General features: G+C 41.9%; 1 protein-coding gene across 2 annotated transcripts in view; it reads left to right on the top strand.

Moving 5' to 3' along the window:
- Positions 1-17,655, top strand: part of mgat4a (alpha-1,3-mannosyl-glycoprotein 4-beta-N-acetylglucosaminyltransferase A) — a 197,299-nt gene that overhangs the window by 127,096 nt on the left and 52,548 nt on the right. For both annotated transcript variants that reach the window (XM_052026335.1, XM_052026336.1), the window contains exons 5-7: positions 3,349-3,395; positions 4,853-4,966; positions 13,088-13,163. In XM_052026335.1, coding sequence (XP_051882295.1) covers positions 3,349-3,395; positions 4,853-4,966; positions 13,088-13,163 — 237 coding nt within the window. The remainder of the gene's footprint in view (positions 1-3,348; positions 3,396-4,852; positions 4,967-13,087; positions 13,164-17,655) is intronic.

Raw genomic sequence — 17,655 nt, 5'->3', positions numbered from 1 at the left:
CTTGGAATCCAGGGAGAGCTGGCTAATTGGATACACAGTTGGCTTCATGGTAGGAAGCAGAGGGTGATGGTGGAAGGTTGTTTCTCGGACTGTAGGTCCACTAGTGGTATGCCTCGGGTTGGTGCTGGGCCCATTGTTACTTGTCTATATCAACGATTTGGATAAGAATGTACAGGTCACAGTTAGTAAGTTTGCAGATGACACTAGAACAGGTGGTAGGGTGGACAATGAAGAAGGTTATTAAAAATTACAGGGGGATCTTAATCAGCTGAGTAAGTGGGCTGAGGAATGGCTAATGGAGTTCAGTTTGGATAAGTGCGAGGTTTTGTATTTTGGAAAGTCAAATTGGTATTGGTTTACTATTGTCACTTGTACCGAGGTACAGTGAAAAACCTGTCTTGCATACCATTTGTACAGATCAGTTCATTACACTGTGCATTGAGGTAGTACAGGGTAAAACAATAAGAGAATGCAGATTAAAGTGTCACAGCTACAGAGCAGGTAGACAGTGTGGTGCAAGGTCATAACAGGGTAGATTGTGAGGTCAAGAGTTCATCTCGTCATATAAGGGAACCATTCAGTAGTCTTAACAGTGGGATAGAAGCTGTCCTTGAGCCTGCTGGTATGTGCCCTCAGGCTCCTGTATCTTCTGCCTGATGGGAGAGCGGAGAAGATAGAATGACCCGAGTGGGTGGGGTCTTTGATTACGCTGGCTGCTTCACTAAGGTCGCGAGAAGTATAGACGGAGTTCATGGAGGGGAGGCTGGTTTCCATGATGTGCTGGCTGTGTCCACAACTCTCTGCAGTTTCTTGCGGTCCCAGGCAGAGCAGTTGCCGTACCAAGCCGTGATCCATCCTGATGCGATGCTTTCTATGATGCATCGATTAAAGATGGTGAGTGTCAAAGGGGACGTACCAAATTTCTTTAGCATCCTAAGGAAGTAAAGGTGCTGGTGAGCTTTCTTGGCCATGGTGTCTACGTGGTTGGACCAGGACAGGCTATTGGTGATGTTCACTCCTAGGAACTTGAAGCTCTCAACCCTCTTGACCTCAGCACCATTGACAGGTGCATGTACACTGCCCCCTTTCCTGTAGTCAATGACCAGCTCTTTTGTTTTGCTGACGTCCAGGTGGGACTTTCACAATGAACAGCGGGGCCCTGGGGAGTGTTGTAGAACAGAGGGACCTTGAAGTACAAGTGCATAGTTCACTGAAAGTGGAGTCACAGGTAGACAGGTTGGTGAAGAATGCCTTTGGCACGCTGGCCTTCATAAGTCAGGACACTGAGTGTAAAAGTTGGGAGGTCGTGGTGTGGTTGTACAGGACACTGGTGAGGCTGCACTTGGAGTATTGTGTTCAGTTTAGCTCACGCTGCTAATGGAAAGATGTTATTAAACTGGAAAGAGTGCACAAAAGATTTCAAGGATGTTGCCAGGACTTGAGGGACTGAATTATAGGGAGAGGTTGGACAGGCTAGGACTTTATTCCTTGGACCGTAGGATACTGAGAGGTGATCTTATAAAGGTCGATAAAATCATGAGGGGCATAGCTAGGGTGAATGCACTCAGTCTTTTTCTCAGGGTTTGGAATCGAGAACTAGAGGGCATAGTTTTAAGGTAAGAAGGAAAAGATTTAATAGGAACGAGGGGCAATTTTTTTTTAAACACCATAAAGGGTGGCATCTATGTGGAATGAGCTGCCAGAGGAAGTGGTTGAGGCAGGTACAATAACAACTTTTAAAAGACAGTTGTACAGGTACATGGATTGGAAAGGTTTAGAAGGTTATGGGCCAAATGCCGGCAAATGGGACTAGCTTGGATGGGGTATCTTGGTTGGCATGGACCAGTTGGTCCAAAGGACCTGTTTCTGTGCTATATAACTCTGAATCTATGACCCTAAATGGGAAATATTTCCACTGTTCTCCTCATTTCTATGAAGCCACCACCCAGGACTCCATTGGATGTCATGGTGAGAACACCTGTCCTGGAGCTTTCATGTTCTGTTCTTTCCCAGTTCCCATCTTCCTTTGTCCTGATCAAACTGCATTCATGCCACAACTCCTCCCTCAGCTTGTCAATCAGATTCATTCATGTCAGACCTGTTGACCACTAGCATTGAGCTGAATTGCAGAACTTTGTAAGATGGGAAGCAGAGGAAAAATGCCACATGCAACATGCAATAAGTTTTCAAAGAGAGGCAGAGAAACTGTGTGAATCATAAGAAAGAAAGAAATAGCAAGCAGGAAAAGGAGCTGGGAGAAGTAGTAATCAGTGACAGTGCCAGACTGAAGGAAATAGGAGCAGCATGGATCAGAAAGATCAAAATAAACCACTTGACGACAGAAGACAAAATCCGGGGAACTAAGTAGACATGGTTTGCTGGCAAGAATGATAATTGTAAAGGCAGAGGAAGTGGTGAGCAAGCTCTTGCAACAGAGCGCTCCAGACTGCAGAGCTTCATTTGTGACATGAAATATATAATTCTGTTTAAGAATGAAGAAGAATTTCCTGAACCCCAAGAACAAAGCCTAGAGCAGTTTACTAATGCTCTTTGATAAAACATATCATGGAGTCTATTTGAAAGCTGCAACAATTGCTGGTTTGCAGTTATTTTTAACTGGATCCTGCCACTGAAGGAGATCTGTATGCCAGGCAGGGAAGGGGTAGATTTTTGACATTAAATCTCAATGTGATGGAAAGGGAAAATGTTCTAAGAATGTGATTTGTCTGTTGTAGCTGACAGCCTGTAATATTTCTCCAAAGTGCAAAGCTGACCCACTGAAACTCAAACTGCATTTTTCCCGAATGCTTACTGTCACAAATGAAGCTTGTAGTTGTTTCCAAACACTACAAATGCCCCATGAGGAATGATTAAAAGGGTCGTATCTTTTTAAGTGTCCTATTTCCCCTCTGAGGGAAGAATAATCTTGAAACTGGTCCAATTACTGCTTCAGGATATGTAATTTTACAGTACATTCTGCCAATTTGTTTTTGAATTGAAATGTGCACAGGTGGGAATGGAAATGGCATTAGCGATAGGCTGCTGTATCCGGTTAGTGCACAGATGTTTTGACTGTTTTGATTCTACACATTGGTTCCTCTTGGTCCCTTACCATACCAGATGCTCTCATTCTTAGGCCAGCTGCAAGGGTGGTTTCTTTAAGTAAAACCATGTTATACGGGGAATTTAACCCCTTGACAATTACTTCTGGAAATTGACTTCCAGTTGATGCCTCTTTGGTACAGCACACTTGCAAATAGAGACAATTGAAAGTTAGGGAGTTTATTACCTCAATGCAGGAAAAAGCTTTTGATTGCAATACATTTTTCTTTTATTTTGTTTCAATAGACTGATCTCAATCATGTTCATGGTGTCCTGGACAGTCTGGAAAAAGAGTAAGTAGGACGAGTTCCCAATGCACTGTCCAGTTTTTTGTAAATGATACTTGAATTGCTATTGACTGCCACTAAATTATTTAGTTTATGCATAAAGGAAGGATAACTCTGACATTTCTGAATATCTATTCTCTATTTGCTTGAACAGTTGAGAGCACAGTGGCTGGCATCTGTTATTAAATATGGATACACTTGAAGGCATCTCAGTTCTGTTGGATGTGCTTTGTATATCAAGCAGAAATTCCATTTTGAAAGACTATTTTAATATGCAATGCAAATATTGGATTGATCTCTCTTTTTCTGGCTGCCACTTAGGAAGTTGCAAGGGAGGAAAAGAAGTCACGTATACAATCAGGGCCAGAACTTGGGTAATGCAGTGGTGTTGACAATGAATGAAGCTTCTCACTGGTTCTAACTACCTTTATGGCCTCTGCTAATGCTTATTGCTGCCGTGCATTAATTCAGTGGGACTTCTGGAATACAACAGTAGTGATGTCATCAAGCTTGCTCGGCAGCCAATCACACAAAAGAATTCTTGCAGAAAACATAGGAAGCAGAAACATTTTCTTTTGAACACACTACAGGATGTTAAATTAGAATTGGGATATACATAATTAAGGTAGAACTGAAATACCTTGAATAAATTCAATAATTATAGTTCATTTTAAAATGTTTGATATCTTGAAACATTTAAATGAAGGGAATTACCATACATCTTAATAAAATTATTTATTTAAGGGCCAGATGCTTTGCTAAGCAGTAAACGTGGTTCAGTACACATGTAAAACCTCACTTAATCCTCCTGTAAAATAAAGTAAGATATTCAGGGATTTTTATAATGGCATCAGTCTGACAATAACTGAAGTTCAAGTCCATTCTAGTACTTTTCTGAATTGTGGAGAAGACTGCAAACAGTGTAGCCTTTAGAGATGCGGTATTGTACACAAGTTTCATGTGAAATTTAAAACATGCAGAAATCCTGAAGCTGCTGTCAATTTCACGGACCAATGTGTCAAATGCCAATTAGTTTCACAGGCATTTCCTCTGTAAAATCTGGGCACATAGTCAAAATTTTCATTCAACGTTTTTATTGAAGTGGTGATTGCAAATGATTCTTTTGGTATTCATGTATGGAGAGATGTCCCTTCTTGCGTTAAAATTCAACCCGATGGTTTCAGCATTGTTGCTTTGTGAGACGGGCAAACATTGGTGTGAAGTTAATTTCAGGAGTTAGCAGGTAAATCACCTGGGTAGCTGGAACACAGATCAGGAAAGGGATCTGGATGCGATTGCGTTAAGTATCTGTTGCAACAATGTGTTGGGTAAACTGAATCAGTGTTGTTTCATAAGCAGCTGAAGTTTGGTTTTTCTTTGTGTAACCAAAGCAATAAACAGGGAAAAAAGGTCATTGAATAAAGTTTTTTTCCTGTACAAATATTCTTTCGTTTTGTTAACAGATTTTCCATAGAAATCAGTTCAGGGTTAATAGAAGTCATATCACCACATGCAGCTTACTATCCGGATTTGGCAAACCTGAAGGAAACCTTTGGAGATTCAAAAGAGCGTGTCAGGTAAGTCCTGAAAAGTATGGCCAGTACCGGCACACCCCGTCTATCAATGAATTGACAAATCCCAAGTAGATGAACGTGGCTCTCAGATATTAACACAAGATCATGATACTATGTTTGAAGCAGTTGACTGTATTTTTGGGATGGTCAATAAAACAAAAAGTAGACTCATAGAGGCATACAACATGGAAACAGGCCCTTCAACCTATCGAGTCTCTGCCAACCATCAACCACCCATTTACACTAATCCTACATTACTCCCATTTTTCATGCTTCCCCTGTTTCTCATAACTCATCTAGACACTAGGGGCAATTTACAGTGGCCAATTAACCTACCGATCCGTGCACTTGCAAAATGTTTTTGCAAGTGAGATTGTAGCTCATTTGAAATTTTAGATGCATTGTTTAATGGAATTGTAAGATACTTATGTAGTCATTAAACAAAATTATATTTATGTTCATTACATCAAGATCTGTTCTTGTTGCTTTGCAGATATGTAGCTTAAATTAATGTGCTTAGGTACAAATTAGAACAACGGTGTTCATTATTAATCGAGCCAGTGGTACATTTTTTGCAAAAAATGTCTGCATTCTAAGAAGCCAAACTAAATATATATTTCCCAAAGTGGCATTCCTGGGCATATCAGCTTTAAATGGCTGTGGTTGTATGTTTTTAAAAAAATAACCTTGAGAATTTAGCAGCTCCATAACTTTTCTCTTAAAAGTGTGCTTGGGTAGTTGCTGTGATATATTGGGAGCATTCTTTCAATCTGAAGTACTTTGCTACAAAATTTAAAAACAGACACACAAATAAATCAAAACATTCCAAACTAAAAGATTTACAAAAAGCTGGAGATATTTGGTCAAATTAAATCAAGATTTAGAGGTTTAGCTTGCAGTTAATGTTTGCAAACCTGTATTACCAGGGCATTAAATCTACCCTTAAAGCCCAACTTAGCTTTTATTTCACATATAACTAGGTTGATAAAAAAAATTAATTGTTCTGTAACCTGTGATCAAAGTTCAATGTTGCAGTCCGATTGCTCTACTCTTGTTATTGAATCCAATACCTGTGCAGTTTTCTATCTCTGATTGTAGAAATTGGCTTCTGATCACCAATCTGGTTTGCCCCTGTTGGGGAGAGATGCACGTACATAGATGCTTTGTGTTAAGGCAGTGGTGGGTTTCAGTGTGATGCCACTCATGGTAAATTGCTAATGTCAGTTCTCTAGATTGGTTTCTCTAGAGATGGATCATGGGGCTGGTGGTCACAGATCTATGGCTCTATATTACCTCTGATGAGGAATAAAGTGCTCAATTCTGCTGCTTCAACCTCGGTAAAAGAAAGCCTGGAAAATTGACCTCATCTGGATCTGCTGGTCCTAAGCTTCTGTTGGGAATTCTTCCAAGGCCTTGTCAGTGGGGGAGATTTCTTCCAAGGCCTTGTCAGTGGGAGGAGTTCTCACAAGACTATTGTCACAAAGAAATGGTGGCAGGGAATGGTTTTGTACACTGAGTTCCTGCTTCCTGAACCAGCACAAGCATGGGTTAGATATGGTGCAGCACACCCTCCAGAATTGTTAGGTGTTCTCCATGGTGTTTCCAAAGGCCTGGAGCTCTGAAGAAGAAGTAAGTTTTAATTCATCATCACTTTTGCCAAAAGATGAAGACATCATTTGTTGAAGGAGAACAGGAGAAACCAGGTACCCCAGTCCATTGTGAAAGCATATCCTTGTAATCTGAGAGTCGTAGTTGGAAGGCTAGCGTGTAATAGGCTCCACCAAGGTAGTGGGTAATTTTTCAAGTAATTAAATAAACCACAAAATTAAAAACTAGTATCCATAATGATAGTCGTGAAATGACCTAATTGTTATAAAACCTCTCTGGTTCACTAATGTCCTTCAGGGAAAGGAATTTGCCATCCCTGAACGTTCTGGCCTCTCTGTAGCTCCACATCCAGCCACGCATGTCATTAATTCTTAACTTCTCCACATTCAGGGGCAATTAGGGAAACAGTGAATGAAGGTCTTGCCAGTGAGGCCCACATTCTGTGAACAAATAAAAAAAACACCTGCTGTGTGAGTATTGAAAAAGAAATTAAGTAATTTGTTGATTTGAGTCATTGAGTATCCAGATACATTATTTTACAAGTGCAGTTATCTTTGTTCTACATAGATCTGCTTTGGTTAGAATCAGCTGTATTCCCTGTTTGCTACAATTGTCTGGTTTATGTATGAAAGTCAATTTGACTATGTTCTTATTTAATTACATTTAGGTGGGTTTATTTAGGGCATGTTGTTCCTTTGGGCAGTAAGATGTATTATGTGAGTACAGATGTTGGCCTTGAAAATTGTTGGCATTGAGTATAAAGCAGGAGCCTAATGAAGCAATCTGAGTCATAGATTCACACAGCACACAGACAGGCCTTTCAGCACATTGTGCCTATACTGATCATCAAGTGCCTGTAAATGCTAATGTATTTCTTCCTCCCCATCCCTTTCCTCTCTCCCCCCTCTCCCCCCTTCTCCATCCGCCCATCACCCACACACTCCATCCACTGGTTACTGTCCCCACCTCCCTCACTTTATTCCTTGCTCCACCTGCATAATTCCTGCATAATCAAAGACCCCACCCACCCGGGTCATTCTCTCTTCTCTCCTCTCCCATCAGGTAGAAGATACAGGAGCCTGAGGGCACGTACCACCAGATTTAAGGACAGCTTCTACTCCACTGTGATAAGACTATTGAACGGTTCCCTTATACAATGAGATGGACTCTGACCTCACGATCTACCTTGTTGTGACCTTGCACCTTATTGCACTGCACTTTCTCTGTAGCTGTGACACTTTACTCTGTAGCTGTGACACTTTACTCTGTACTGTTATTGTTTTTACCTGTACTACATCAATGCACTCTGTACTGACTCAATGTAACTGCACTGTGTAATGAATTGACCTGTACGATCGGTTTGTAAGACAAGTTTTTCACTGTACCTCACTACAAGTGACAATAATATACCAATACCTTCCTCTCCTATCAGATTCCATCATCTTCAGCCCTTTGTCACTTCCACCTATCACCTCCGAGCTTCTGACATCATTCCCACCCTCCCCTCTCCCTCATCTGCCTATCACCCCTCTCACCTGGATCCACCTATAGCCTACCAGCTCTTGCCCCGCCCCTTCCCCCTACCTTTTTATACTGACCATCTCCCCCTATCTTTCGGTCCAGATGAAGGGTCTCGACCTCAACTGTCCACGTCCCTCCGTAGATGCTGCCTGACCTGCTGAGTTCCCCCAGCGTTTGTCTTGCTCCAGATTCCAGTGACTGCAGTCTCTTGTGTCATCACCCCTTGCATCCCCAGCAACTGTCCTCAACACCCAATCTTGTGCACATGCCACATTGGCTGCATTGATAAAGGCTGAAGCTTTGGCGTTGAGGGCTCCTGCCTGATATCTGCGTACGCCAGTAATGATTCACTTTCAGGACCCCTTTTTGAAACTCTGCTGTTGCAAGTACATGGTGCTGCAGGACAGCTACATTCAGGATGGCCAAACCTGAAAGGAACTGCTGCCAACTCCATCCCCACCTCTGACGATGGTCTGAAGCTTGCATCCCCCTCCCCAGCAAGGTGCCGTAGCTCACTCAGCAGACACCAGCAACATGCCAGTCTAACCAAAGAGGCTTGGGAGCCAAAGTCCAATATTGATGGTACGGTAGTGTAGTGGTTAGTGTAACGCTATTACAGTGCCAGCAACCCAGGTTCAAATCCGGCCACTGTCTGTAAGGAGTTAGTATGTTCTCCCCATGTCTGCATGGGTTTCCTCCGGGTGCTCTGGTTTCCTCCCACATTCCAAAGACGTACAGGTTGGGAAGTTGTGGGCATGCTATGTTGGCGCTGGAAGTGTGGCGACACTTGTGGGCTGCCCCCAGGACACTATGCAAAAAGATGTATTTCACCATGTGTTTCGATGTACATGTGACTAATCACATCTTGAGTGCACTTTGGGCCTAAGCTGTCCAGTGTCGAAAATAATCCCTGAGTCCAGTTTGTGGTGTCAGGCCGCTGCAAACCAATGACAACCCTCTTTGTTCCCTTTATTATGGTGGAGCTCTGTTTCTTAGAGTCCTAAAGTTGTATAGCACAGAAATAAGCCCTTCATTCCACCTCATCCATTCTGACCATGATGCCTAATTCTGCATTAGGCCCATATCTCTCTACTCCTTTCCTATCCAAGTACCTGTAAAAATGCCTTTTAAATGCCGTAATTGTATCTGCCCCGCCACTTCCTCTGGCAGCTTGTTTCATTTAAACATCACCCTCTGTGTGTGTGTGTGTGTGTGTGTGTGTGTGTGTGTGTGTGTGTGGTGGGGGGGGAGAAGAGGAGGAGAACAACTTGCCCCTCAGATATCCTTTAAATTTCCCCCCTCTCACCTTTATCCTAGGCCCTTTACTTTTAGACCTCCCCACTTTAGGAAAAAGACTCTTGCTATCTACCCTATTTATGTCCATCGTAATTTTATAAACCTCAATAAGGTCACACCTCAGTCTCTTACATTCCAGTGAGAATAAACACCACCTACTCAGCCTATACACAGCCCAGGGCAGGCACGGTAGTGTAGCAGTTAGCGTAACGCTATTACAGCGCCAGTGACCTGGGTTCAATTCTGACCCCTGTCTGTAAGGAGTTTGTAAGTTCTCCCTGTGACTGCATGGGTTTCCTCCCATATTCCAAAGACTTGTTAGGCATTTGTGGGCATGCTATGTTGGCGCCGGAAGCGTGGCGACACTTGTGGGCTGCTCCCAGAACATTCTACCCAAAAGATGCATTTCATTGTGTTTCAATCTACATGTGACCGATAAAGAAATCTTATCTTATTCAATCTCGTAAGTAAATCCCTCCACTCCAGTCAATGTCCTAGGAAATCTCTTGTGCACTATTTCTGATGCCATCTCATACTTCCTCTACTGTGGTGACTGGAACTGTACACAATACTCCAGTTGCAGCTTGACTAATGTTTTGTATGGCTGTAACCTGACATCCCAGCTGTTACTCAATGCCTCAGCCTAAAGAGGCAAGCATGCCAAATGGAGACATGAGACTGCGGATGCTGGAATCTGGAGCAACACGCACAAAATGCTGGAGGAACTCAGCGGGTCAGGCAGCATCTATGGAGGGAAATGGACAATCGGCATTTCAGGTCGAGACCCTTCATCTGGACTCCCACTCATCAAGTATGCCTTATCCACCTGTCTTGCCATTTTCAGGGAGCAATGATCTTGCACCCCAAGGTCCCATGGTACATCAACACTCCTGAGATCCCTGCCATTTACTCTCTATGTCCTGTTAGTATTTGACATCCATAAGAGTTGTCTGTTCTTTTAAAATATTTGACACACTAATAATTAAGACTTTGCTTTCATTCATATATGTTGGCTGATATTGTTTATGGGGGTTTCAGTTCCCATAAGAGGGTAAGTTCATTGCATATCTACTGCTGAATAAATGGCTGCGGGGTGCTGCTGAATTGGTGTGGGGATCAGGTTCATCAGGGTGTCATCAAAATCAATGGTAAAATGTATTCTATTTTAAACCAAGGAGCAATACATTGGCTTACGCAGTTGCAAAGCTAGTAAAAGAAAATTGACCATCTAAGATAAGGAATCTTTATCAGTCACACATACATCGAAACACACAGTGAAATGCATCCTTTGTGTAGAGTGTTCTGGGGGCAGGCCGCAAGTGTTGCCACACTTCCGGCGCAAACATAACATGCCCACAACTTCCTAACCCTTCCATCTTTGGAATGTGGGAGGAAACCAGAGAACCTGGAGGAAACCCACGCAGACACGGGGAGAACGTACGAACTCCTTACAGACAGCAGCCGGAATTGAACCCGGGTCACTGGCACTGTAATAGCATTACGCCAACTGCTACGCTACTGTGCCTGCCCTAAAGCTGCTGGATTGCCAGCATCCCTGGGTGGGCTTGAACCACCAACCTTTCGGTTAACAGCCAAACCTGCTAAACGATTGCACCACTGGGCAACCTCTGATTGTTCTTCAGCAAAATCTGTGTGAAAGTCAAAATGTTAAGGGATCTACTTGTACAATTAATTCACATTCCTGTACTGAAAACGAAATTCAACTTGCAAAATGAGAGACATTTTAGCAAACATTCCCAATTTGTTGTCAATGACAATGCAGTGTATTCTTAATTATAAAAAATGAACATTGCAATAGTTTTGAATCTTTCAATGTATCCTAAAGAATATGAATTGATGTGTTTTCTGTTCTGTTGTGCATTGAATAGAGCAGATTCATAGGACTCTCAGGAGAAGAGGTTACAGAAATCTGGGTTTGTATTCTATGGGGTTATCTCATCAAAGTTTTCAAGGCAAGAAGGTGAACTGATGGGTCCATGGAGAGTAACTATTTCTACTGACTGGCAAGTTTAGGGCAAGGTGCAGAATCTAAAAAAAATTAGAGCCAAGCCTCTCAAGAGAAATTAAAGAAGAGTTTTGCATGCAAAAGGGCAGGAGAAGGTTGGAATGTCTTGTGTGGATAGCTCTTGATGCTAAGTCGGTCATTAATTTTATGTCTGATATTGATGAATTTCCTTTAACCAAAGACATTAAAGGATACAAGGCAAAGCCAGATATATTGGATTAGATTAGAATCAGCTAGTAGAGCCATCGTTTCATCAGTCAAAGATCCAAGTTGAATCCTGACCTCGGGAGCTGTCTGTGTGGAGTTTGCACTTTCCTGTTCCTCCCACATCCCAAAGACAGGTTGGTAGGTTGGCCCTGGAGCATTGGTAGAATCTGGGAGGAGTTGATGAGAATTTGCGGAAAATAAAATGGGATTACTGTAGAATGTGTTTAAATGCGTGGTTAATGCTGAGCATGGACTCAGTGGGCTAAAAGCCTGGTTCCACATTAGACCACAAGTCTATAAGATGTAGGAGCAGAATTAGGCCATTCAGCTCATCAAGTCTGCTCTGTCATTCAATCACGGCTGATTATTGTTTTCAACCCTATTCTCCCCCCTTCTCCCTGTAACTCTTGAACCCTTTGGCAATCAAAAACCTATCAATCTCTGCCTTAAATACACCCAATGACTTGGCCTTCACAGCCCTCTTGCATAGAAATTCCCCCTCATCTCAGTTTTAAAGGGACGTCCCTTTATTCTGAGGCTGTTTGTTTATTTTTATTTCGCTTTGATCTCCTTTGGTGGCAGAATCGGCTGCTTGACTTCCTTCCCTTGCTCTGTTCCTATGCAGTGTTGCTGGGAAGGCCAGATTTTTCACAGCTTAAAGATAAACAGCTATTTCCTTCATAATTTCTAATTAATTACAGGAAAGTAGGAAGGTGTAAGAGATGAACCATATTAATTGTGTAAAACCTGAATCACAAATTTACCATAAATTGCTTGAAAGTTTATTCTATTACATTGATCTAAAATAGAAGGATATTCTTCAGCTGACCAGATTTGAATGTGAAGTACTTATGAACATGCTGCTTTGGTGACTTTATAAACACGTAACGTACTTGGGGGAGAAATATTTTCAAAGCTCTGTTTTAAATGCTTGAGATTGAAGTTGTTAAGAGAAGCCATGAGGCCAGCATAGGACTGTGGGAGCAGTGGGTTATAGCTGACAGCTCTTCAGGCTGCACTGAAAGCTATTATGGTTATAATATCCACTATTTCCTCAAAAGAAATCAGGAGAATGACTCAGTTTTTTCTGTACCATAGGAATTACAATTATGCATAATTGTTCCTTTGCACTGGTTTCATTTTGGCAAGGGTTTATTTGGGTGGAACTAAAAAAGGCTAATCCCTGATTCGTGTGAAAGCAGATGAAAGAAGCTTGCCTCCCCGCTGGGTAAGAGACCAAAGGTGGTTACTGTAATCAGCAGGGCTATTTGAGCTCTCCTTGTGCCTGCTGACTTCTTGTAGGGGAGTCCTTCAGATATAGTTTCCATGTACACTGTTAATTATAGTATTTAAGGACCAATTTAGAATTTTCTTCCACTGGATTTCATTTTTGTTGCGTTACTGTAATTACCCTTTAATTGTCCATAAATCTGTTCCTTCAGAGCTACCTGTGTGCTATTTTTCAGATGGCGAACAAAACAGAATTTGGACTATTGCTTCCTTATGATGTATGCCCAGAAAAAGGGGATTTACTATGTCCAGGTAATGAATGACTCGACTGCCAAGACACTTCAAAAGCCACTTCATCTGCAGTTTCTTGGTGCTATGTGTCTTCAGTTGGTTGAAGGGGTCGGTTGGAGATTTGCTCCTCCTTGGTTGCTCACCCAGCTGCCTGAATAGTGTGTAGGATGGTCCAATTCAATCCTGCGTAGGGTCAACTCCCTGTTATGAGGGGGTGTAATCTTAAACTGTAACACAGCTTCTGACTGTTGGTTTCAATGTATCATAGATGGAAATCTGGGAATCCTTTATCCGAGTTTGGAAACTGGTGCATAAAGGATGAAAGGAATTGACCTTGATAGTTGGCTCATCCTGAACAAAGCAATATCCATTTCGGAGCAACACTTGCATTAATGTAGGCTGTTTAAAGTAAGAAAACGTCCCAAGTTTCTCCACGACTTTGTTTTTGGAGAAGTTTGACACTGGGGTGAATAAGAGGTTGGGGCAATGGCCAAAGAGAAAGCTTTGGGAGCATCTTGATGAGGGGGAGGAGGAGGATGGAGAGATTTATGGACTTTTATTTACATAGTATCTTGGCCCAAAGGACTTCGCAGAAGTCTAATCAAAAATGCAGTCATGCAGCAGAGAAATAGGTCCTTTGGCCCACCATGTCCATGCTAACCATCGAGTGCAATCTCTGTTGTTCCTATTCAGCCACACTTGGTCCATAGACTACTATGCCTTGATGATTCAAGTGCTTGTCTAGATACTTAAATGTTGTTGGGAGTACCTGTCTCCACCATTCCCTCATGTAGTGCATTCCAACCAAGGAAAGGAGCGACTCAAAGACTTGATTAAAGAGTGAACTTTAGAGATGTTTTGATAAAATCCTGAGGGTATATGTAGTTAAAAAGATGATCATCAGCTGTCAGATGAAAGAATTTGGGAAATACACATCTTTGCTATCCTTGTCTTTAAGATGATATTCACTTAAGCAATACATGTTTCCAGCTGTTGGACAATTCACAGAAAATGTGTCTGTACTATTAATCACTGAGTACTTGCATAAGAAGTTCTGGTGAATTTGTAGTTTGGTTTGGTGAGCTGAAGGAGAACCAAATATTGCAAATTAACACAATCTCCCATCTTGACTTGGAAACATATTGCCATTCTTCCATCATCACTGGGTCTAAATCCTGGAATTTCCTACCCAACTCCACTGTGAGAGTAGCTTCACTGAAAGGACTGCAGTGGTTCAAGATGGTGTCCCGCCACTACTTTCATGAAGGCAATTGGGCCAGAACCCTATTCTGAAAAATGAATAATAAAAAAAAGTTTTTCATGACATTTGCCTTGACAGTAAATGGTGAAACAATGACGAAAAGTTATTAACATTTGATTTAGTAGTGTTTCTATGAAATCTGTTGTGAGAGTTTACTCTCTTAAAGAGACTGTATAGTGTAGGTCATGGTTTTGTAAAAACCTATAAAAATGCACAACACATGTTTTGTAGCTTGAGGAGATTTGAAGAGACATAAGAACACAGGCAGGAGTAGGTCATGTGGCCCCTTGTGCAGCTCCCGGTATTCAATAAGACTAAGGCTGTTCTGACTATGTTCGTCTGTTTCAAAAAAAACATTGGAGGAACTCAGCGGGTCGAGCAGCATCTGTGGAGGCAAAGGGATAGGCAACATTTCAGATTGAGACCCTGCATCAGGTGTCGTGATACTGTTTGATCATCAGATGCTGCTTGACCAAATGAGTTCCTCCGCCAGTTTATTTTTGAAACAGATCTCTGCAGTCTCTTGTTTCTCCATGTTCATTTGTTTATCCAGCTAGTGGATTTGAAGGATTTTGGGGTGACGGTGCTGGTGGTACCTACAGTTTGCTGTTTGATCCCTTTAAGCCTCGATTTCCCCTGTAGGTCAAAACTTATTGACTTGGTATCCACAGCTGCCTTGAGTGGAGAATTCCAAAGGTTTAAACTTTGAGGGAAGAAATTCTTTCGCACCTTACTCATGGAGGCTTGGATTCATGGGGTCACACAGCATACAACAGGCCCTTCAGCCCACCAACTCCATGCTGACTATCAAGTACTCATTTACATTAATCCTACACGGGTCCTATTTTGTTCTCCCCACCCTCCCATCAACACCCCCAGACTCTACCCCTCCACTACACACTAGGTTAATTGGCCATTGTAAATTAACTCTCTCAACCTGCATGTCTTTGGGATGTGGGAGGAAACTGGAGCACCCAAAAGAATCTCTTCAGTCACAGGGAGAATGTGCAAACTCCACACCAACAGTACCCACGGTCGGGATTGAACTCGGGTCACTGGAGCTATGAGGCAGCGTCTCTACTAGCTATGCCATTCCTGGTCTTAAATGGGTAGCCCTGTTATCCTGAGACTATGTTCCCTTGTTCTAGACTTTCCACCAGAGGGGACATTCACTTTGCATCTACTCATTCAAGTACCCTCAGCACTTGTGTTTCAATTAGATCACTTCCGATTCTTCTAAACTCTGAGGCCATTTTACTTCATCTTCCCTCATAAGACAACCCCCAGGAATCAATCCAGTGAATTTTCTCCACACTGCCTCCACAGCAAGTATGTCCTTCCATGAATAAGGAGACCAAATCTGCATCCAGTTCTCCAGAATCATGTAGAGTTGTAGCAACCTTTTTGTACTCCATTGCTTTTGCAATGAAAACCAATATTCCACTTGCTCTTGTAAATACTTGCTGAATGGTAGGAAGAATGGAAAAGTGGAGTATTACTTTAGTGTGAGACTATTAGGCACATGTTAACTGTTAGAACAGGAGCAAATTGAACTTACTGGTTCAATGACCTCATTTCTGTAAGCAAAATGATCCAATATTCCTGTGGAGCTGTATATTCATGGAGTGGAACAGTTTATAATGGTAGCTGTTGTGATTATAAATGACCCATGGCCTCCAGACAGACAACTCTTTCATGCAGAATATATTGAGACAATGTTTGTTAACCGTTGGTTAGAACCACCTATGTGTAAGCCACAACAGAAACAAAAGCAATTTGCTTTGGTCCATGTGTGTCCAACTTGTCGCCTCCAAGTTCCTCAATAAGCTATGCACCATCCATACTGGGAAATATATTGATGATCTTTCATTATTCCTGAGTCAAAATTCTGGAGATCCCTGCTCACTGGCACTGTGGAAGTATTTTTAATGCAGGAGTTTCAGAAGGCAGTTGACCACCACATAATCCAAAGGCATTTAGGGATGGACATTAATTCTGGCCTTACTGGTAATGCCCACACCCAGTGAATGAATTTTACAATATGTCAGTTTGTAATCCAGACACAGAAATCAAGTGTCAGAGATTGGAGAGTCAAAGAACTAGTACATGGATTGTAGTTTAAATGGCAGCCTCCCACACTTGTATGATTCAATGGTTTTCCTGTATTGAAGCCACTGCTTTGCATGATGTGTTAATATTTTTAGATAAATATTGACCTTAAAATATGCTTACAAGCATATTTTAAAAATCTACTTACAAGTAACAAAATTATAAGATGTAGGAATCTGTTGACTTCTTTAAAAGGAAATTGCAAGTAATATTTGGTGGATAGACACTTTGTCAGTTCACACCTGAAATGCCAACTGTTTGATTCCACCCACAAAGACAGATCTGAGGATTTAGAACCTGCTCTGGTTTTTTTTCCATATTTCCACTATTGACTTCTTTCTCAGGTTCCAAGCATCACAGAAGTGAGCCTTTCAGCACATTTGGTTCACTCCCAGTAATGGCTGAGTGCAGTGTACTGCAGTACAGTAAAGGGTTCAGCAACATGCTAGCAGTAGTACTGAGGACTTGTGCTGCAGAATTACAGTGGAATCTACTCAATTGCTATGGAAAACTGCCCAGTTATGTCCTGCCACAAAAAGCAAGATAAATCATAATCCAGTTAATTACCACTCTGCAAACCATCAGCAGCAAAATGATGAAAGGTATCATTAAATGCTGTTCAGTGGCACTTACTTACCAATACCCTGTTCACTTGCTCAGTTCAGGGTTATCCTGTACTATTCTGCTCCCAACACTTTTTTTCTGGCCTTGATCCATATGTGTATTAAGGAACTGAATTCCAGAGATGAGGATGACCTTTTAGGGGTTTATAAAATCATGAGGGGAATAGATAAGGTGAATAGCCAAGGTCTTTTCCCCAGGGTTGGGGGAGGGCATAAGTTTAAAGTGAGAGGGGAAACTTTTTCACACAGACACCAGAGGAAGTGGTGAGATGGGCCCAATTATGATATTTAAGAGGTATTTGGACAGTTACATGGATAGAAAAGGTTTAGAGAGATATGGTCCAAACACAGGCAAATGGGATTAGCTCAGTTAGGTAACTTGGTCAGCATGAACCCGTTGGGCTGAAGGGCCTGTTCCCATGCTCTATAGCACTATGACTTTATGACTAACATAAAAAAAAGAAAATGACAACAGCAGCATTTGGCTGAAGGCAGCATCAAGGAGTCCTTGTAAAATTGC

Source organism: Pristis pectinata, chromosome 11, assembly GCF_009764475.1.
Source record: "Pristis pectinata isolate sPriPec2 chromosome 11, sPriPec2.1.pri, whole genome shotgun sequence".
Classification (NCBI taxonomy): domain Eukaryota; kingdom Metazoa; phylum Chordata; class Chondrichthyes; order Rhinopristiformes; family Pristidae; genus Pristis; species Pristis pectinata.
This window is presented reverse-complemented; position numbering and strand designations above follow the sequence as displayed.